Here is a 23,059-nt window from a genome sequence, read left to right as displayed (position 1 = left end):
GTTAAACTTGTTAATTCTAAGTAGATCTTCAAGAAATGATGTATTATAGAAGGGGTTGATTTTCAACTCCAATTGATATTTGTTTATACAATAAAATATTCATCTTTCTTTTCTTAAGAAAATAATAAATTAAATTATTAATGATATCAATATTAATTATTTTCTAAAGTTTTTAGTTTTGCACTATTCAATTATAAAAAAAAAAATTACCAAAAACATTCCACCAACCAAGAGGATGCAAATCATTATTCTAATACAAAGTTGAAAATCATCATTATTTGATATATTGATACAAAGCTAACAAGAGGATGCAAATAAACCAATGTAACAATCTTTTTATTCTAATACAAATTCCACCAACCAAATTGTTTCTATTGTTAATTTGATTATTTTCATTGAGAGGGTGCATCCCATATTTGAGGTGGGAAGGGAGGAAGTTCGATGTGCATGCCAACCGAATCTGCAAGAATTTCATTTTGACGAGCAAAGTACTTTTGCGCGTGGCTTGCGACTTGAGTTGCAGTCCTCGTCACAACAGACTTACGAGCTATGCTCCGCCAATCACCTTTTCCATACATTTGCAAACCTAACAGAAATAATCTACACACAAAAATCAATCCAACAAATTGCGAAAAAAAAATCAATCAAGTTATGCTATAAAATAAAATAATTTACTTATGTTCATTCTCAGTCCAAGGGGTACTCCTTCTACGATCATGTTTGGGACTTGATTCATTGCCTTCTTCTTCATCGATGCTTAATTCATAGTTTGGTAGAGGGATGAAGCCAGCTTCTATGCGCCTAACATCATCGATTAAGATATCGTAATGACGCTTAATCTCTATCATTGACTTTCCTGGAATTTTGGCTGCAATATTCGCCCATCTACCAGCACTATCACCACGATCCTCAGAGTATTTTGCAAGTGCTTGCTCAAAAGCTTTGTTCTCTTCTTTGTTCCAAGAGGATGTGAAACGACCATGGTTATGATGTTCAGCACTCATCTTCTTCTCACTTATGTATTCAGAATTTAGTTTATTTATAAGATAGCAATGTGAGATGGTGATAGTGATTGTTATGATATTTAAAGAATGAGAAGAACTTAGTTTATTTTTAAGGCGGTGTTTTCTAGGAGGCCTCTAGTTCCATAATAACAACCACCAAAAAGTGAGATTTTAAGAATATTTATAAAATACGGATTGAATTGAGATTATTGGAATCAAGAAATGGGCTGAGTTGGTGTACTAATTTCTTTTACTGACTTTATTTAGATTATCTCAATCCTCACATAATTATCAATTTCAATGAATACTCACATACTATTTTTTAAATTAAATTTAGTTAAGTTAAATCATTTACAATATAAAGTAGTCTAATAAAACTAATATGTATATCATTATCAATAAATAAAAATTTAAATTATAATATTTTATTATAAAAATAACATATGAATACTAATATTTTAACATTAACACAAATATTTAATATATTAAGAGACTAAAGATGAATGATAAATAATATATTGGTAAAAATAAAAAATATAATAAGGTAGTTTAAGTAGCATGATTGATTTTATAGAAATCAAATATGACGAGTTCGATTATCATTCAAAACGTTTTAAATTAAAGTGGAGGTAATTTATTATGGATTAATATTAGTTTCTAATGTAACAAAACCAATATGTGAGTTCAAATTATATTAATGTATTATTTTTAATGTTTGTATGAGAAATTTAATCTTATTTGAATATTGAGATTTGATTTTTATACAATTATAATATAAAAATTTGTGAGTTCAAATGATATTAATGTATTATTTTTGTGTTTTAATAAGAAATTTAATCTTATTAAATATAAAATTAGATTTTTATACAAATATAATATTATATATAGTTATGTTTGAATTTATTATTATTATTATTATTATTATTATTATTATTATAAATGTGCTCAATTAAAATTTTCATTAGTATACTAATTTATCATATCAGGATAGTTTAAGTGACAATAAATTTTATTTTATAAATTAAATATTTAATATTTAATTTTAACTTTAAAACTATCTTAATAATATAGAATAAGCTAATCACATCCGGAATAAACTTGATAAAAAAAAATCAATCTCTTAATCTTGATTTTAAACAATGAACACTAGAGATGGCAATGGGTACCGTATGCTCGATACCCGTGGGTACCCGATAGTCGGGTTCGGGTATTTTAAATCGGGTTCGGGGTCGGGGTCGGGCATGGGGAGAGGGAGAAGGTACCCGGTCGGGTACGGGGTCGGGGATGGGGAGTGTGCGAACCCAAACCCGATACCCGATACCCGGTTATATTAATATTATTGATTTTTTTTTATTAAAGTTTAATGTGTGACTTTTCAAAAATGCTTCATCATTGCAAATGTATCATAAATATGAATCATTTAATTTGATCTTATCCACACTTCACTCCAACCATAATCATAAATACACTACACTCCAACTTTAATTATTTTATATTTCCAAAACAATATTTCTCTACATAACTTCAATTTTTATTTTAATAACAAAATATTACTCTCTCTCATAATTCTTCATATTCAATCTCTAGTTTTTTTTCAATGTTCATTCTACTTTTTTTCCACTCTAGTTTATCTTCTTCAAGATTTACAAAATTATGAGGTAGATAAGTAATGGTTTATTTTTATTTTTAATATTTTGATATTACTAATGTTAAAATTATTTATTAAAGTTGTGTTTCTTTTTTTTCAAACTTTATAATCTTATAAGTAATTTAATCGGGTAAAGGGGTACCCGTCGGGGATCGGGTACCCGACGAATCGGGGATGGGTATAGAAGTAGAGATACCCGTCGGGTTCGGGGTCGGGGTCGGGTAGTGAAATGAAAATCAGGTTCGGGGATGAGTACTTCACTACCCGTCGGGTAGGGTACCCGTTGCCATCCCTAATGAACACAAATATTTGTCAAAATAGCATGTACCACATGTATAGCATTTTATAATTATAGATATCTTAGTATTAGTAATATTATGTAATTAAATATGTACTCATTATTATATAATGTAATAAAACCTTTTTGAATTGATATTAGTACAAGTGTTCATATCATTATAATTATTTAAATTATACATAAAATTTTAATATTATCTTTTAAATTATAATAAGTTTTAAATAAATAAGATATTGACATACTAAAAATATATATAAATGGAATTATTTTGTATCCTTTATATATTATTAATTGAAATGGAAATTAAATTATTGGTAAAGTTTTAAATCAAACTATATATAAATAAAATACAAAATTATCTTAAACGTTAAAAGATCAAAACCCAAATGCGGAGACAATAAACTTAAAATGTGATATTATCAAATAGAAAAAAATAATCTATAGTGTGATTAAAAGAAATTGGCAAACCTATAAACACCACAATCTTGCATAGTGTATTTTTATATGGGTTAAATTAGGTATAAAGAAATAAAGTAGTGTATTGTTTGACAACATCGTTGGGACTATTACAAAACTTCAAAACATTGTTATTTTATTCATTTTTGTCGTTTCCTCTTATTCAAAGAAGAAGCGACAAAAAACCTTTCTTATTAATTTCTTACACTTCCTCTTATTTCTCTTACTCATCATTTATAAGATTATCATTACTTACTTTCTAAAGTTGAAGTCAATATTGAATTACCGTTACAAATTCTTTTGATATTTGGAATTCTTTAAATATTAAAAATTGCTTTTAATATTTTTAATTTATTTGGTTTTTAGTCTTTTGCATGCTTGGTTTAAAACCTTTTAAAAGTGTAATATTTTGAACTTTTTGAAATGTGTATTGTTTAATGTTTTTTTAAGTTCAATTTATTTAAAGAAAAAATTCCTTTAACGTGAGTGGCTGATGTCTTAAAAACCAAAGGTCACATATTCCAATTTTACTTCAAACACTATAAATTAAAGTGAAAGTTATTATTTTGGGGGTAATATAATATTCCTAAAATAAACAAAACTTGAATAATTTGAGTTACTAATTTTATTTAGATTTATGAACTCTCCTTCTAATTTCAAGGTTAATAATGTTATTTGTTTTTCTTCCTAATAAAAGAAATATTTTTAATAAACTACTAAAACAAGAAATTAGTTCAAATTCAATTAAGAAATAATGACAACTTAAATATGTCAAAAAGACTCTGTTTTTGAATTATATTTCTATACAAAAAAACACATATTAGAATATATATATATATATATTTAAAATGTCATAAGTTGAGTGATCTCACCATGAAAATTTAAAATAGCGAGTCATGTTAAACTTTTAAAATAAAAATAAAGAAATTATGTCTAATAAAAATAATCCAAGAACATTTTTTTTATGAGAAGTGATTTTAGAATCTAAACATGATTTAAAATTCAGTTCAATTGTGTCAAATAATATTAATCACATTAAAAAAGTTTGTTTTAAATTAAATATTATCGAATCTTCGCATCACAATGCATAGTTCATTTTGTAATAGTAAACGACCGGGTTGTTAATTTGCGGGTTGAACCCTTCCATAAAATTTGAAACGATTAAATTTAAAAATAAAATTAATATATATATATAAGTCTTGAACTTGTAACTTATTAAATAAAAACAAAAGTTTCGTGATGTTGCGACGTCGCGTTTATATAATTTTAACACTTTTTTATTAATTTATTTTTGTAAGTATTTGTTTTTTTAATGTTAAAGGATGTAGTTTTTTTAGACACAAAAGTTATGTTTTATTAATTATTAGTTCACGTTAACAAAATTATATTATAATTAATGCATTATTAGAGATGGAACCTAAATACTAATTTTGTTTTGTATCACAAACAATTGTAAACGAGTATTAATAGTATGTTGGTTAATATACGAAATGGGTCAAAAAGTTATATATAAAAATATGTAAAATTATAAATTTAATTCAATAATACAAAATGATAATACTTAAAGTGCTCACATTGTATATTCTACCATACTATAATTTCAATAGTAATTACTTATAAATATTATTTTGGTATATAAAGAAATATTGAAAGCTCATACTAATAATTTCCTTATTAGTACTATACCGTACCGATTTTTTTAATATATCAAAATTGATATTTTTGGTATGTTGCAATCCAGTATTTTTGATAAATTCAAAATATCGATAATTTAACTACTATAAGTATGATGATGATAAATGTGATTAATTTGATTTTGAAACAAAATTATACTTTAAAATGTTTTTTTTTGTTCTTACAAAATATTATAAATGATTAAAACCTAAAGGGAACCTTACAAAATAATTTTGAAAGGAAGTAAGCATTTCAATTTGCCACGCAAACTTAAAAACAATAAATTTTAAATGCACAAATGAAGAATAACAGGATTATGAATTATGTTGAACTAATTCAAGAGCTATTTATCATTTATTCATCGTATGTTAATTCATACATCGCTACTTGAAAAAACAATAGAGGTGAATCCTAACTCAATTTTTGACAAGGCTAATTTTATTGATAATTCTATTGTTAATGTATTAAAACATCTACAACTCCCTTTTTCTCAAAAATAATGATTATATTTGAATTAGAATAGTTTATTTTGAATTTTTATATATCACATTTTTCAATACGACTGTTATACGATATGGGATTAACTTTTGTTTTGTTCTTAAAAAAATGAATTTTAGCATGTTCATATATAGAATAAAGTGTTATTAATGAAGTGTATCAAACTTCTTTTCAAAATCTTAATAGTTTATTTAAAAGCATATAATTTATGTTATAGTGTTAATGGATAGTCACTAGGTCTGCACTCATAATAATTTAGATCTTAATGTGAGTGTAAAATAGATAGAAATCAATACACGAGTATGTACGTATTTCAAAAATGTCCATCTAGAGTTATCGACTCAAGACGTATTTAAGTTTAATGCCTTACATTTCTCTTGAATCTCGAATGAGACGAGAAACCGAAATGACATGCTTCATGGGTTCGAATTTATTCCTAAAAATGTTTTGACTAAAAATATTCGCTACCTATTTACTCTTTAAGAAACTAGAAAAAAACTTCATTAGGTTCGTTAATTAAGTGTGAAAAAGGAACTCGGCCCTATGGCCCACACGCTCATCCAGCGTTCTCTACTCCAAATTTATTGATTTTTTTAAAACACGACAAATTATAATTCAATTTTAAATTAAATTCTAAATATGCAATTTACTGAACCTAATTTCAGTCTAGGTCTAAGGGTCATGCTCATTATGTCCCTAAACATGTGTCTATTGTACCCATGTTAAACATATGTATCTAAAAAATAATAAAACCCACAATCCATACGAGTTTTATGAAATAGAATAAAGTGTCAAATCAAACAGTATCCCAAATTCGAAGTTAATTCACACAAAAGTCAGGAAAAATATAAGAATCATCCAAGAATATTTTTCTATTTTTTGGAGCGGTGAAAAGTTTTAAGCTCAAAATGTTGATGATATTATAATCTATTTTCTATTTTTTTTAGAGTTTTAGAAAATCGTTTAAGGCATTTTAATATAAAATGGTTTAAAATAAATAATTATAAGGCAAATAGGATTTAAAGAATTAGGGTTGGGCCTAGCTAGTTTAAGGATTGATAGTCACTTCGGGAGTTCTAGAGCTGGTTCAGGAGCCATCTGCAGATGAACGACGGTCAGGCCTAATTCGGGAAGCAAAGTGGGACAAGTCTAACATGTATTGGGGTCTGGGGTTCAAATCCCTTGACAGTTGACACCCATTTAATTCCCTTTTATCCCTGCGCGCCTATCGTAGATTTCTCGTTTGGAGACTGGCCAACATCCCTTTTTTTCTCGATCACCCTCTTTACTAAACATCAAACCTCGTTGGGATGCTTGCAATCAAAACACAAACATTCATCTTCTAATAAATCTTCCAGGAAAAACCAAAAATTGATATTTGGGTTATAAATTTAGGTGTAAAAATTGAATATATATAAATATATAGATTCACAAATTATAAATTGAATTCAGACAATCAAAATAGAGATTTTACCGAAATACATTTTTAAATTCGTAAATCGAAAGTTTACTTTAACAAAACAGTAATTATATATTAATATATATATATATAATTAAATATAAAATTAACTTAAAAATAACACTAAAATAAGTTATAATTACAAAATCAATTATATTAGTTCATTTATTTGAATAAGTAAATAACTCCATGTTTTAATTTTTTTTTTCGAATCGCTTGAAATATACGGGACAAGGAACCAAAATGGTATACTCGACTCATTTAGTTAGTAGTGTTTTGAAAAACATTATATAGTGACTCTATAATTCAAAAGTCAATTCCCGACTCATTTAAAATATTTTCTAAAATATATTTAGGAATTAAAAAGACTTAGAATTCTTAAAATAATAAAAATAAAGAGACGAATGATTTCATGGTGTTACAACTTATTTGGTGACTCCGTTGGGACATTTGAAGTTTAGCTCAAAACAAATTTTTGGCTTTTTAAAAATTGTTTTACACTTATCTAATTGATTTACATGAGACTTATTTGAAAAGGGAACAAACACCCTTGTAACTCCCGAAAAAATCCCTTGCATTCGTTTCTGGAGAAAGCTCGAGGTTCGAGAACTTCAACATCAGTTTGCGTATTAGAAATTCTCTTTTAAAATAAAACATTATTTTTTAAAGATATCATTGATTCTTAACCGCTATTTGAAATTAATTAAAAATAATTAATTTTGAGGTTCAATTTAAATAATCTAGAATTTATGATAATCAAATCACAATTTGAGTTTTAGAATCCTTTAGTTTAAAATACTTAAACATAATTAATTTAAAATATTATTTATTTTGAAATAGACTCACCAATTGATATTTGAAAAATCAATAAAAGTTTGCATACGTATACAAACGTATTGACTAGAGTTTTGTTTCAAATCGTAGTTTGGTGATACTCGGGAAAGTGTTTTCGCACTTCATCCTCCTTACCTCTTTTTAAAACGGTCTATACTTATAAAGTTGTCTTTTGAAAATCGGTTGTATAACGTTTGAGTTTTAACCGATTATTCTTCCGGTGTTAGTCATGTTTCTAGGTTTTAGCGTTATTTAAAATATTGAAACAATAATATTTAAATGATGGTACCTGTTGCAGATGATAGCTAGAGAGGAAATACCTGAAGAATATCAATCATTTTTACAGGCATTACGGTTTACAAGTAAACACCAAACAAGCCTTTGTCGATATATTTTTGTGGAAATATCACAAAAATATTTTAAATGTATTTTTTAGTTTTTTGGGATTTTTAGAAAATAATTTGAAGTCCAAAAATTATAAAAATAATTTTGAATTTTGAAAAGTGGAACAAAATAGGTCTTATGAACGGAATCCTAAGCCTATGGTTCATTTTTATCGATCGAGGTCAACAGACTCTTGGTTCGGGTAAAGGAGTCTCTTAGTCGAGGCTCAGAATTTTCGGTCTAAGTACTGAAGTCCCTCGGTCAGGGTGCAATTCTCTCTCGGTCCTTGGCTAATCTTACTGATTTCTATATAAACCTATCGGTCCTTGGCTAATCTTACTGGTTTATGTATAAACCTATCGGTCCTGGGTTAACCCGAGGCTAAATTTCTTAGTCGATGTGTACAAACCTCTCGGTCTAAGGCTAGGTCTAGGCTATGTCTTTCGGTCCTAGGTGCGGGAGCTATCATTCTTAAGCATGAGATTCTCGGTCATAAGGTTATACCTCTCAGTCCTGGGTTTAGGATTCTCGGTCTCAAGGTCAGACCTCTCATTCTTAGGGTTTGGGATTCTCGGTCTAAAGGTTGGACCTATCGGTCCTAGAGTTTAGGATTCTCGGTCCCAAGGGTTGACCTCTCGGTCCTAGGGTTTGGGATTCTCGGTCTCAAAGTTGGACCTCTCAGTCATTGGGTTTTGGATTCTCGGTCCCAATGTAAACCTCTTGGTCTTAGGGTTTGGGATTCTCTATCCTATGGTCGGACCTCTCGGTCCTAGGGTTTGAGATTCTCGGTCATACGGTCGGACCTCTCGGTCATAGATGAAAATCCTCAAGTTGATTTCTCGGTCCTAACTCAAGAATATAGGTCCTAGGTCTCGGTCCTAAGTTCGAATTTCTCGGTCCTTGGTTTCAGTATGGACCAAGTATCCTTGGTCGGACCTCTCGGTCCTGGGCTAACAATCCTCGGTCCCCAAAAACACAAAAGTGCAAGTTTTTAAATTTTTATCTCTAATTATTTGATCTAAGATCTTGGGTAGGTTCACAAACCTCACAGGAACATGTCGATCATCATCTCAAGGTATCAATCGACCTAGATGATAATCAATTGGTTCAAAACCGTTTGAGATAAAAAATCGGGTTTTTTTTAAGTTGTTTTGAAATATAAGGAGTTATCCAATAATTTCCTTATATTACCATATATAATTGATTGGTAATAAAACAAGAATACTAGCTGTTTGTTTTGACCAATTCAAAACTCAAAAATTCAATCCAATTTGAAATTTTTGATTTTGATCAAAAATGATCGAGATGGGTCAAACATGATCCAAACAGTTGCCCAATGTCATTACAATCATGTTGGGAAGTTTTTTGGGTTTTGATTCAACATAAATAACTCAAGAACAACAAACCCATTTTTTATTTTGAAAATTCAAATTTGAGGATTGATAGATCGGTTCTATCCTATCCAAATAGTTTTTAAATGATCATAGGATCAATTTCCAGCCATAAAACACCATAAACAGAAAATATACAAGCTTATGTAATTTGAAATATAAAAATTTTAAATTCAAACTGTAAATAAAATTAGAGGGATATTGTAACCTTACCAAGGATTGGAGAGCACTACTTGATCCTTAGGTAAGCTTTTAAGATGCTCATATCCAAGCTTTAAGGATTCAAACAGATTTTTTAAAAATCTAGAAGCTTTGAGCTTTAATGGCAAATTTTCTGCAAATCGCGATTTGAGAGTGGAGAATAGATTCTCTCCTTTGGGAACGACTAAGGGTGTCTATTTATAGCTGCCCTCAGTTGGTGGAGGCTTTTAGTGGAAAGAATAGGGATGAATCATCCCTATTTTATAAGGAGAAATGATTAACATCGTAAGGTTAACATTTTGGGCTTTAAATCAGCCGAAAATGGTGACTATCAAAGGAGTTCAAAAAAGATAAATCGATATGATTTTAGAAAACGTTAACGAACGATATTCTATTGGACTCTCCGTCAAAACATTCCAATCTTTGAAGAAATTAATAAAAATTGGCATTAACCTCAACAATGCCATCGAGAAGGAAGGAAAAAAGGGAAAATCAATCAAAGCTACCCCACCTTCAAGTCGTTTCCCGAGAAAGGAAAAGACACAATTACACATCGACATACTAGTCGATAATCTCGTCGATCATGAATTGTTATCAGTCATGGACGGACTTTTAAGATACAATCAAATCCAGATAACCCCGCAAGACAAGTAAAAGTCCACGTTTATAATAAAGGTTGGAACATTTTGTTATAGGTTCGTGCCTTTCGGTCTTAAGAACGCGGGAGCCACGTATCACAGGGTAACTACCATGATCCTTCATGAAATGATCCACAAGAAAGTGGAAGTTTATGTCGATGACATGATTTTCAAATTAAATGTTCGAGAAAGACATGTCCTAAATCTCAAAAAATTCCTGTAAGGAATCAAGAAATATCAACTACGACTGAACCCAAAAAAATGCACCTTCTGAGTCACAGCTGTTAAAATGCTAGGCTTCTTAATCACACAAAGGGGCATCGAAGTACCCCTCTAAGATTCAACAATAAGCTTACCGTGAAAGAGAGGTCCAAAGATTTTTGGGTAAAATCCAATACATTTGTCGATTCATCATTAAGCTTACCATGACATGTCATCCGTTGTTTAAGCTACTGAAGAAGACCAAAAGTTTGTATGGAATGAAGATTGTCAATAAACATTTGACAGAATCATTGATTATTTAAAATCCTCTCCCATACTCATGCCTCCTAGAGCCGACATTTATCTTATCATACACCTTCCTATAACAAACATAACTATGGGAAGCCTATTGGCTCAAGAAAATGAGTATAAACTTGAAACGACTATGTACTACATCAGTAAAAATATGATTGGGTGTGAACTTAATTACACTCTAGCAGATAAAATCTTTTAGGCCTTAGCATGGGTCATCAAAAGGTTGAGATACTAAATTCAAGCCCACCCTATAAAGTATGTATAAAGACTAAACCTGATCCTTTTCTTGTTCCAACAAACTCTTTTATCACCAAGGCTAGCCAAATGGATGATGATGTTATCCGAATATGATATAGTCTACACGATACAAAAATTCATCAAATGCAGCATTTTTGCAGACTTCCTTGCTTACCAACCCATCATTGTTGAGTCAAAAGACGAACTTGAATTTCCCGACGAAGGAATTATGAGTATAAGAATAGACACATAGAAACTAATATTTGAAGGAGCTTCGGAAAGTAGAGTTATAGAATTGAGATTTTGTTAGTTGACCTTAAAGGACGAACAACCCAATATCCATAAAAATCGAATATCCCGTCACCAATAACAAGGCGAAATACAAGGCATGCCTCTTAGGTCTCAAATTGGCATATGAAATAGGGGTAACTAAGCTAGAAGTCGTTGGTGACTCTAACTTGGTCGTATGCTAAGCTAGTGTCACGTGGCAAGTTAAAGGGAAAAACCTGAAACTCTACCACGCCCACTTGACCAAAGTCATGAATAAATTCGATCAAGAATCATTTGTTCACGCTCCAAGAAGCCAAAACCGCTTCGCGGATGCTCTGGATATTTTGGCAACCATTAATCAAATTCCTAACAAAATTAAAGTCAAACCTATAAAAATTCGAAAAAAGAAATGACATTCTTTTGAATCAAGAGCATCAACTTCTTTTGAGAATGCTACTAAACCCTAGTACGATACTCTCTAGATGTACATTGTGTATGGAGAATACCCTTCCCATTCATGAGTTAAGGAACGACGGGCGTTGTGCCAATATTCCACCAACTATGCTTGGATTGCCAATAGGCTAACATGCTCTACATAAATAATCCTAAATCTAAGAGAATCATGGAAGAAGTGTATGTAGGTACATGTGGCCCACACATGAATGAAATGGATTTTGCCAAGAAAATACTCAATCTAGGATATTATTGGAAAAACTAAAAAAAGAATATGTGAGTTATGTAAAGAGTTGACATCAATGCCAAATATATGCTAAACTGAAACATACATCGGTCTCGCTCCTCTACAACATGACATCTCCATGTCCCTTTTCTATATGGGGCATCAACGTAATCGGGAAAATATATCCCCACGCGTCAAATGGACATGAGTTTATACTCGTCGCTATAGACTACTTCACCATGGGTTGAAACAGCCTCCTAATAAGTCTTGAAATCATCTCAAGTGGCAAAGTTCATCCAAACTAGCATCATCGCTAGATATGAAGTTCCTCACGCCCTGATTTCAGACAATGGTCGACACTTCCAAGGGGAAGTATTGCAACTTCTTAACGAGTTCAAAATCGAGTATCACAAATCATCATCTTATAAACCCTAAACAAATAGTGTGGTGAAAGAGACAAATAAAAATGTGATTAGGATCATCAAAAAGATGACTATCATGTATAAGGACTGACACAAGAAGTTGTCATATGCCTTATGGGATATCGTACCACCGCTCAAACTTTAGAGGATGAGACTCCTTACTCTTTGGTTTATGGCATGGACGTTGTACAACTCATCGAAATAGAGATTCAAACTCTCAAAATACTCTTACAGAGTCATGTCAAAGATGAAGACTAGCTCAAATCTCGATATGACTAAATAACGTTAATGGAGGATAAGAGGTTAAACGCTTTGTATAAAACCAAACCTATTACTACAAACGCATGTCAGATACCTTCAATAGGAAGGTCAAACCTAAAACCTCAAAGAAGGTGATATACTCCTCAAAAGGATCTAGGAACTCCTAGACCACAAGGGCAAGTTTCGATCCTAATGGGAATGACCCTTCCTACTTAAGAAAATCCTCTTGGGAGGAGAAGTCCGCCTATATAACGTAGAAGTCAAAGAATTCATTGCTCCAATCAATCTCAATATGATTAAAATATATTTTGTATATTATCAAGTATCTCAAAACGGTTTAAAGTTCGACATTGAAAAAAGTTTATATGAACATAATCAAATCTCATGTTTTGTATAACTTGCAATATGGAAAAAAAGATTCATGTCCGAACTACGAAGACCTGATTCTTTTCAGTATAAAAAAAATAAAGGGGAAAAGATACGTAGGAAACGTGCATGTTTGCGGTCCTGGTCTCACTTACATTAATAAAACCCCTAGTCCCTTCCTCAAGAGAAAGAAAATCTTTTGAAAAAGGAAGAAAACATTGATCTCATCCTAGAACCGATGTTTCAGATTTTAGGAAACAAGTAGGGGCAAAGATAAAAGTATCACTTCCTATAGAGTGATATTCTTAGAAACAAAACCGATGATTTCACAATAAACTTGATTCAAGAGATATCAGTCATAAGCTCTTTTTCGTTTGTAGGCGATTATCGTGAGAGTAACCCTCCATAGAAGGTTTTGAAGAAAAAGAACATGAATAAACTCCATAAAAACGAGGTCTATAGTCCAAAATTGAGAAAGGACACGTCATCATTACTTTTGTTAAAGGAGAAGAGGTTTGAAACTTATGCTTTGAATAGATAAAAACATAAAAAAAATGAAAATGCCAAAAAGAGAACCAGAATAAACTCCAAGAATCTCAAAAAAAATAGAAAAACAAATGTTCATGTGTTGGTTGAGTATTGAAATCACCATTTGTGCTCGTTTAGACTCTAGTATTGATTGCTACTACAAGAGCATAATATACTTATTCTATCAGATATATCTCAGGAAAAATAAATGAAAACGGCATTATTCGTACATGATTCATGTTAAACCCTAATTGTAGTTATGTATCTAAACCATATTTGTTGATAGGTGTGATAGATCGTTTGTATAGGATTCCGATAAAAACCATAATTGTAGTTAGGTATTTAAACCCTATATGTCATTGGGTACATAAGATCGTTCGTACACAATTCCGTTTTAAACTCTAATTGTAGTGAGGTATCCAAATCATATATGTTGATAGGTGTGATAGATCGTTTGTATATGATTCCACTAAAAAACTATAATTGTAGATAGGTACCCAAAATCATGTTTGTCGATAGGTACGAGAAATCGTTCGTACACGATTCCGTCCTTAATAATCGTTGTCATACCCTAGTTAATAAATTTATTAACCACGACTTTATGATAATGCCGTCCTTATTAATCGTCCACTAGAAAATTTCAAATTATTGATTATTAAGGACGGTGTTATCATAAAGCCCGTGATTAATAAATTATTTATTAACCACGGCTTATGATAATGTTGTGGTTATTAATTTTCTGTAAATAAGGCAGGAAAAGTGAGGGAAAACATGACTTTTAGCCATGACGTTCATCTTAAAACCGTGACTAATAATACTGGCGGGAGTGTGGCAGGATAGCCAAAACATTAACCACGACGAATACAATAAAAGTCGTGATTAATAATAATTAATATTTATTAGTGTCTAAATATTATTAACCACGGCGAATTGATTGCCGACGCTAATAAATATTATTAACCATGGCGAATGTTCGTCGTGGTTAATATTTGTCGTTAAAAATACTATTTTTATTACTAATTAGATTTCGTGAAATTTTGGATCATGTAACAATTCAGGAGATTTTAAGTCGGTTTACAATTTTCATGGTCTAAATTGTTTTGAAATTAATTTAGTTTTTAATCTCATAGATATGTTTGGTTGGAAACCTGTTGAAGCGTTTCTCATTTGGAATTTCTTAGAAAGTGTATGGTTTAAAGCTCTTTGAAGTCTAATTTGTTTGAAGAAACAAATGACATATTTGGTTTGTGTATCAAAATTATTCAAATTCATCCTAAATAAACTTCTATAAGATTTAATTATGATTTGATTTGAGTTTAATTTCAATCCAAACACAAAGAAAAAAAGAAGTGTGAGTAGAATTATGTATCCATGACTTCATTACTAATATTTATTTTTAATTGACAAATGGATTGTGAACAAAATTAAAAGTGTGAGTCTGGTAAATTATTTTTTGAATTGATATATTTTTTCTTTAAAGTGATAGTTGAGAATTATTTTTCACATTAATGGTTGCAGATAAGGAGATAAGGATAGAGAGGAACAATTATTCACTTTTTTAATTAATCATATTTTCTTTTTGTTAGAATTAAAATTATAATTACTTTTAAAATTGTTAAAATAAAATATTAAAGTGATTTTAACTTTATTTAATATGAAAATTCAAATAATAAACTTTACAAATGGCAAGATATATTAATCTATGACTTGTTTGTTTATAATTTTTATATGAAAAAAATATTTTCAGTGTTATTTGTACCTCGATTTTAATTTATTATAAGATAATCTCATAACACTATTTATCTAAATTTTTTATTTAAAAATATTTTATCCTTCTCAAAATTTACTTCACAAAAAACATAATTTTTAACATGAAAAATTTAGAAAGAACGATATCATATTAAGAGGAAAAGAAGAAGTCTGGCCTCTTTGATTGTAATAGAACAATCCACCTCTCCTTTTTGTTGTCCACATATTTATTTAACTAGTTTAATAATCCAGGTTGTTCTACCCTAAATTTTTCTGATGATATATGAAACTTCAAAATAAAGCATAATTTTTTTTTTGTAATACTTTGATCTAAACTAGAATCTAATCAAGAATAATATATATTTTTTGAGTTCATATTGAAATTTAAATTATTAAGGAATTGAGTACAATTTCTTGAATTTATAAGATACCATGTCCTTGCAAAGTGGATGCAGGAGAATTCTTCGAACCATACAAAATAAATCAATAAAATTCTTATGTTTTATATTGTAATTTTACTGTAATCCTCTATTGATGTTTATCGATTGCATTCTTTACACCATCTTCAATTATAATTTTATTCTTGGTCTTGGGCATAAGGAGTTAAACTTGTTAATTCTAAGTAGATCTTCAAGAAATGATGTATTATAGAAGGGGTTGATTTTCAAAGTTCATGGGTGGCACACCAACATATAATGGGGGGCTCCAATTGATATTTGTTTATACAATAAAATATTCATCTTTCTTTTCTTAAGAAAATAATAAATTAAATTATTAATGATATCAATATTAATTATTTTCTAAAGTTTTTAGTTTTGCACTATTCAATTATAAAAAAAAATTACCAAAAACATTCCACCAACCAAGAGGATGCAAATCATTATTCTAATACAAAGTTGAAAATCATCATTATTTGATTTATTGATACAAAGCTAACAAGAGGATGCAAATAAACCAATGTAACAATCTTTTTATTCTAATACAAATTCCACCAACCAAATTGTTTCTATTGTTAATTTGATTATTTTCATTGAGAGGGTGCATCCCATATTTGAGGTGGGAAGGGAGGAAGTTCGATGTGCATGCCAACCGAATCTGCAAGAATTTCATTTTGACGAGCAAAGTACTTTTGCGCGTGGCTTGCGACTTGAGCTGCAGTCCTCGTCACAACAGACTTACGAGCTATGCTCCGCCAATCACCTTTTCCATACATTTGCAAACCTAACAGAAATAATCTACACACAAAAATCAATCCAACAAATTGCGAAAAAAAAATCAATCAAGTTATGCTATAAAATAAAATAATTTACTTATGTTCATTCTCAGTCCAAGGGGTACTCCTTCTACGATCATGTTTGGGACTTGATTCATTGCCTTCTTCTTCATCGATGCTTAATTCATAGTTTGGTAGAGGGATGAAGCCAGCTTCTATGCGCCTAACATCATCGATTAAGATATCGTAATGACGCTTAATCTCTATCATTGACTTTCCTGGAATTTTGGCTGCAATATTCGCCCATCTACCAGCACTATCACCACGATCCTCAGAGTATTTTGCAAGTGCTTGCTCAAAAGCTTTGTTCTCTTCTTTGTTCCAAGAGGATGTGAAACGACCATGGTTATGATGTTCAGCACTCATCTTCTTCTCACTTATGTATTCAGAATTTAGTTTATTTATAAGATAGCAATGTGAGATGGTGACAGTGATTGTTATGATATTTAAAGAATGAGAAGAACTTAGTTTATTTTTAAGGCGGTGTTTTCTAGGAGGCCTCTAGTTCCATAATAACAACCAAAAAGTGAGATTTTAAGAATATTTATAAAATACGGATTGAATTGAGATTATTGGAATCAAGAAATGGGCTGAGTTGGTGTACTAATTTATTTTACTGACTTTATTTAGATTATCTCAATCCTCACATAATTATCAATTTCAATGAATACTCACATACTATTTTTTAAATTAAATTTAGTTAAGTTAAATCATTTACAATATAAAGTAGTCTAATAAAACTAATATTTATATCATTATCAATAAATAAAAATTTAAATTATAATATTTTATTATAAAAATAACATATGAATACTAATATTTTAACATTAACACAAATATTTAATATATTAAGAGACTAAAGATGAATGATAAATAATATATTGGTAAAAATAAAAAATATAATAAGGTAGTTTAAGTAGCATGATTGATTTTATAGAAATCAAATATGACGAGTTCGATTATCATTCAAAACGTTTTAAATTAAAGTGGAGGTAATTTATTATGGATTAATATTAGTTTCTAATGTAACAAAACCAATATGTGAGTTCAAATTATATTAATGTATTATTTTTAATGTTTGTATAAGAAATTTAATCTTATTTGAATATTGAGATTTGATTTTTATACAATTATAATATAAAAATTTGTGAGTTCAAATGATATTAATGTATTATTTTTGTGTTTTAATAAGAAATTTAATCTTATTAAATATAAAATTAGATTTTTATACAAATATAATATTATATATAGTTATGTTTGAATTTATTATTATTATTATTATAAATGTGCTCAATTAAAATTTTCATTAGTATACTAATTTATCATATCAGGATAGTTTAAGTGACAATAAATTTTATTTTATAAATTAAATATTTAATATTTAATTTTAACTTTAAAACTATCTTAATAATATAGAATAAGCTAATCACATCCGGAATAAACTTGATAAAAAAAATCAATCTCTTAATCTTGATTTTAAACAAAGAACACTAGAGATGGCAATGGGTACCCGTATGCCCGATACCCGTGGGTACCCGATAGTCGGGTTCGGGTATTTTAAATCGGGTTCGGGGTCGGGCATGGGGAGAGGGAGAAGGTATCCGGTCGGGTACGGGGTCGGGGATAGGGAGTGTGCGAACCCAAACCCGATACCCGATACCCGGTTATATTAATATTATTGATTTTTTTTATTAAAGTTTAATGTGTGACTTTTCAAAAATGCTTCATCATTGCAAATGTATCATAAATATGAATCATTTAATTTGATCTTATCCACACTTCACTCCAACCATAATCATAAATACACTACACTCCAACTTTAATTATTTTATATTTCCAAAACAATATTTCTCTACATAACTTCAATTTTTATTTTAATAACAAAATATTACTCTCTCTCATAATTCTTCATATTCAATCTCTAGTTTTTTTTTTAATGTTCATTCTACTTTTTTTCCACTCTAGTTTATCTTCTTCAAGATTTACAAAATTATGAGGTAGATAAGTAATGGTTTATTTTTATTTTAAATATTTTGATATTACTAATGTTAAAATTATTTATTAAAGTTGTGTTTCTTTTTTTTCAAACTTTATAATCTTATAAGTAATTTAATCGGGTAAAGGGGTACCCGTCGGGGATCGGGTACCCGACGAATCGGGGATAGGTATAGAAGTAGAGATACCCGTCGGGTTCGGGGTCGGGGTCGGGTAGTGAAATGAATATCAGGTTCGGGGATGAGTACTTCACCGCCATCCCTAATGAACACAAATATTTGTCAAAATAGCATGTACCACATGTATAGCATTTTATAATTATAGATATCTTAGTCTTAGTAATATTATGTAATTAAATATGTACTCATTATTATATAATGTAATAAAACCTTTTTGAATTGATATTAGTACAAGTGTTCATATCATTATAATTATTTAAATTATACATAAAATTTTAATATTATCTTTTAAATTATAATAAGTTTTAAATAAATAAATATTGACATACTAAAAATATATATAAATGGAATTATTTTGTATCCTTTATATATTATTAATTAAAATGGAAATTAAATTATTGGTAAAGTTTTAAATCAAACTATATATAAATAAAATACAAAATTATCTTAAACGTTAAAAGATCAAAACCCAAATGCGGAGACAATGAACTTAAAATGTGATATTATCAAATAGAAAAAAATAAACTATAGTGTGATTAAAAGAAATTGGAAACCTATAAACACCACAATCTTGCATAGTGTATTTTTATATGGGTTAAATTGGGTATAAAGAAATAAAGTAGTGTATGGTTTGACAACATCGTTGGGACTATTACAAAACTCCAAAACATTGCTATTTTATTCATTTTTGTCGTTTCCTCTTATTCAAAGAAGAAGCGACAAAAACCTTTCTTATTCATTTCTTACACTTCCTCTTATTTCTCTTACTCATCATTTATAAGATTATCATTACTTACTTTCTAAAGTCGAAGTCAATATTGAATTACCGTTACAAATTATTTTGATATTTGGAATTCTTTAAATATTAAAAATTGCTTTTAATATTTTTAATTTATTTGGTTTTTAGTCTTTTGCATGCTTGGTTTAAAACTTTTAAAAGTGTAATATTTTGAACTTTTTGAAATGTGTATTGTTTAATATTTTTCTTTAAGTTCAATTTATTTTAAAAAAAAAATCCTTTAATGTGATAGTTGAGAATTAGTATTCATACATTAATTCTTACCGAAAAAATATATTTTTTATTACTCATAAACATATTTTAGTCAAACTATATATAAAATTTTCCTTTTTTATCTTAAAATATTTCTGCTCTTCTTTTTTTAATTTATCATTTACTTTTTCTATTTATTACACATCATTTTCTACTACATTAAATTTTAACCACCCAATTATTATTTGGGCTCGAATTTAGGACAATTTTACCAATAAAGCTCAAACTTTGAGTTGTAATATTTAGGTCTCAAACTATAAAAAAATTTGTCATTTGAGGCTTTTTTACAAACGAATTGTAGTACATCTATTTTAAATAAAGAGGAGTGATAGAGTAAGAGAATTTGAGAGAGGAAATGTGGGAAGAAATAACGTGTCGCTACATCATTGATTTGAAAATGGATAAAGTGTGAGGAGAGAGAAAAAATTCGTTATTTTTTCAGCGAATCAGATTTCGGAATGTAATTCACTCTCCCAAATTTTCTCCCAAAATCATTTCTCTTAAATAAAATAACATTACTTTCCTTTATTTTAAATGATTTAACATCAAATTGACAGATATGTTACTTAAATTTAGATTTTTTATTTTATATAAAAACAAAACATAATCTCTTTTTTCTCATTTTCCACATTCCCATTTATTCTCCTCATCAACCAATCATCTTCCATCTCCTTCTTCAAACAACAAAATATGGGTATGATGTAAGACCAATTCATTGATAATATGCAGAGATTGTACTTGATTAGATTATATTAACATTACTGAAAAACAAATATTAATGACGAACTTAAAACAGGAAACTCGAGCGACCGAAATAATACAAAAATGAATATGGTTAGATATCTTGTCTTTAAATAACAGAGATTATATATATACATATTATATTACAAAGAAAATAATGAAATACAATATATATGAAAACGATATCACTGAATAAATAGTTGATTCGAGACATGTGTTTAGCACATTTTCTTTAATGCAGTTTCATCGTCTCCCGTTTGTGTTGGAGCATTGCATATGGCTGTCCCAGGGTACAATGAATCTAATAGTGATTCTGCACTGTAATCATCACGCATCGAACTTAACCAATGTACCTGAACTATCATCGGGTTTCAGCGGAAAATGTTGAGCGAAGAATTAAAAAATCACTCACAAAATAAGGAGAGGACTTTGAGAATTTTAGAGTGAGAAAAAATAAGACGATGAAATAAGTTTTAGATTAGAGATGAAATATATTATATTGTTGAAAATTTAAACCATTAAAAAAAATCATTAATTGACATCGCTTGCCTCTTCATTACCTTAATGTTTTCCCTTCATTATAGAGTAGTTGTTTGTCAAAATAATTAAGACATTTACAATTAAATACTAACGTTATATGATTTGGATCCAATTTGTTACTAATAATATTAAATTATTATAATAATTAATAATTATGACAAACTCATGTAAGTTACACTATAAATTAACAACATTTTATTAACTAGCATGAATCATGTGCATTTGCATGGATAAGAATATATTAAAAATATTATTTATATATAAATATTTAGATAAAATTAATATTATTCAAATCTAATTAATTTTAAATTGATTTTAGTTTTGAAAAATGAAGTTTAATCTTAACTTAATGTTAACATATATTTTATCCCCTCGACACTCCAACTTAAGCCTTCAATTGACAAAATGGGACAACGGATTAAGTATGTAGCCCGCAAACACACTTAACCATTTAACCAGGTGCATAATTTGCCGCCTGACGGGCTCGAACCCAGAACATAGGGTTGGTATCCACCTCTTGTTGTCGCTAGGCTAGAAGAGAATAGAAAGCTCTACCAGATATGAGATATTTAGTTTGAGAATCACAAGTAGAATAAAAGTAAAAACGATATAGGAGCTAATTGATTTTTGTTGTTTATGTAATTCAATTATTGTTTCATTGTCAAATCTAAAAATTGTGTAGATCTGATCTTAAACTTTTGTATTTTTTTTCCTCTTTTGGGTTTTTTAATGAAATGGCACTAAAATATTTTCTCAAAATAAAATAAAATAAATAAAACCCATCAATTGACCACCATCTTTTGACTCACATTTTTTCATATGCCTTTTTTATCCCCCTCGGGGAATCACCCACCAATTATAGTGGACCTTAATTTATGACATATCTATTGTCTCTTGTCAAACTTAACCACCAATTTTAAATCCGATCTCACACTCGACCTGACCTCCATCTCCTGACCTTATATTTTCAAATGCTCTCCAAACCAACCACTAATTTTGAACTCACACTCGACAAACCATCCACCACCCGACCTCCATCTCGTGACCTCACAATTTTGAATGATTGTCAAACCAACAATTAATTCTGACCTCACACTCGACAAACCACCCACCACCTGACCTTCATCTCGTGACCTCACACTTTCAAATGCTCTCCATACCAACCACTAATTTGACCTCACACTCGACAAACTACACACCACCCGACCTCCATAAAATTAATCATGAAAAATAATATAATATATATATATATATATAAGATAACTACATTTAATATATATATATATAAATTATTAATAAAAAATATATATTATGAATAGTGAGAATATATATATAATTAATGAGGGAGAAAATAATTAGGAAAGAAAAAAAATATAAGATAAAATATATTTATACTCTTTAAAATCTAAATTTTAATTAAAAATGAGAGAGTATGAGAGATGAGAGAGAAAATACGTGATGACGTGGATTATTGTGGTGCTTGTTGACTTTATTTATCATTATATATATATATATATTAGTCATCAAGGCATTTTAGATCAATTAATTTAAATTAATTAATTCAAATTATACATTTAGATCAAATTTCACCCTTTAATTCAAGTTTGAATTCATGTGAATTTGATTTGATTTTATTACCCACATTCTAATTTTCAATCTTTAATGGAGTTTATAGAACTAGTTTAAAATTTCCAACAATCTTCCATATTAATTGAAATTGAAAGTTTAACCCGATAAAATATTTAAACAGTTGAATTCTACATAACA

The 23,059-nt window shown here is 29.1% G+C and overlaps 2 protein-coding genes across 2 annotated transcripts; both read right to left on the bottom strand.

The window, feature by feature from the left end:
• Positions 1–392: 392 nt before the first annotated feature.
• On the bottom strand, positions 393–1,004 carry LOC124943667 (transcription factor SRM1-like). Its single transcript, XM_047484144.1, has 2 exons — positions 704–1,004; positions 393–586 (listed from the first exon to the last, which is right to left on the bottom strand). Exons 1-2 carry the CDS (start codon positions 1,002–1,004, stop codon positions 393–395), a joined length of 495 nt encoding a protein of 164 aa, XP_047340100.1.
• A 15,536-nt stretch (positions 1,005–16,540) lies between these two features.
• LOC124943666 (transcription factor SRM1-like) lies at positions 16,541–17,152 on the bottom strand. The gene is made up of 2 exons (XM_047484143.1): positions 16,852–17,152; positions 16,541–16,734 (listed from the first exon to the last, which is right to left on the bottom strand). The coding sequence occupies exons 1-2, from the start codon at positions 17,150–17,152 to the stop codon at positions 16,541–16,543; spliced, it is 495 nt and encodes a 164-aa protein (XP_047340099.1).
• Between the last annotated feature and the right edge of the window lie 5,907 nt (positions 17,153–23,059).

The sequence above is a fragment of the Impatiens glandulifera genome, chromosome 6 (assembly GCF_907164915.1).
Source record: "Impatiens glandulifera chromosome 6, dImpGla2.1, whole genome shotgun sequence".
NCBI lineage: Eukaryota > Viridiplantae > Streptophyta > Magnoliopsida > Ericales > Balsaminaceae > Impatiens > Impatiens glandulifera.
The sequence above is the reverse complement of the archived record's forward strand: the minus strand, read 5'-3'. Positions and strand labels throughout refer to the sequence as shown.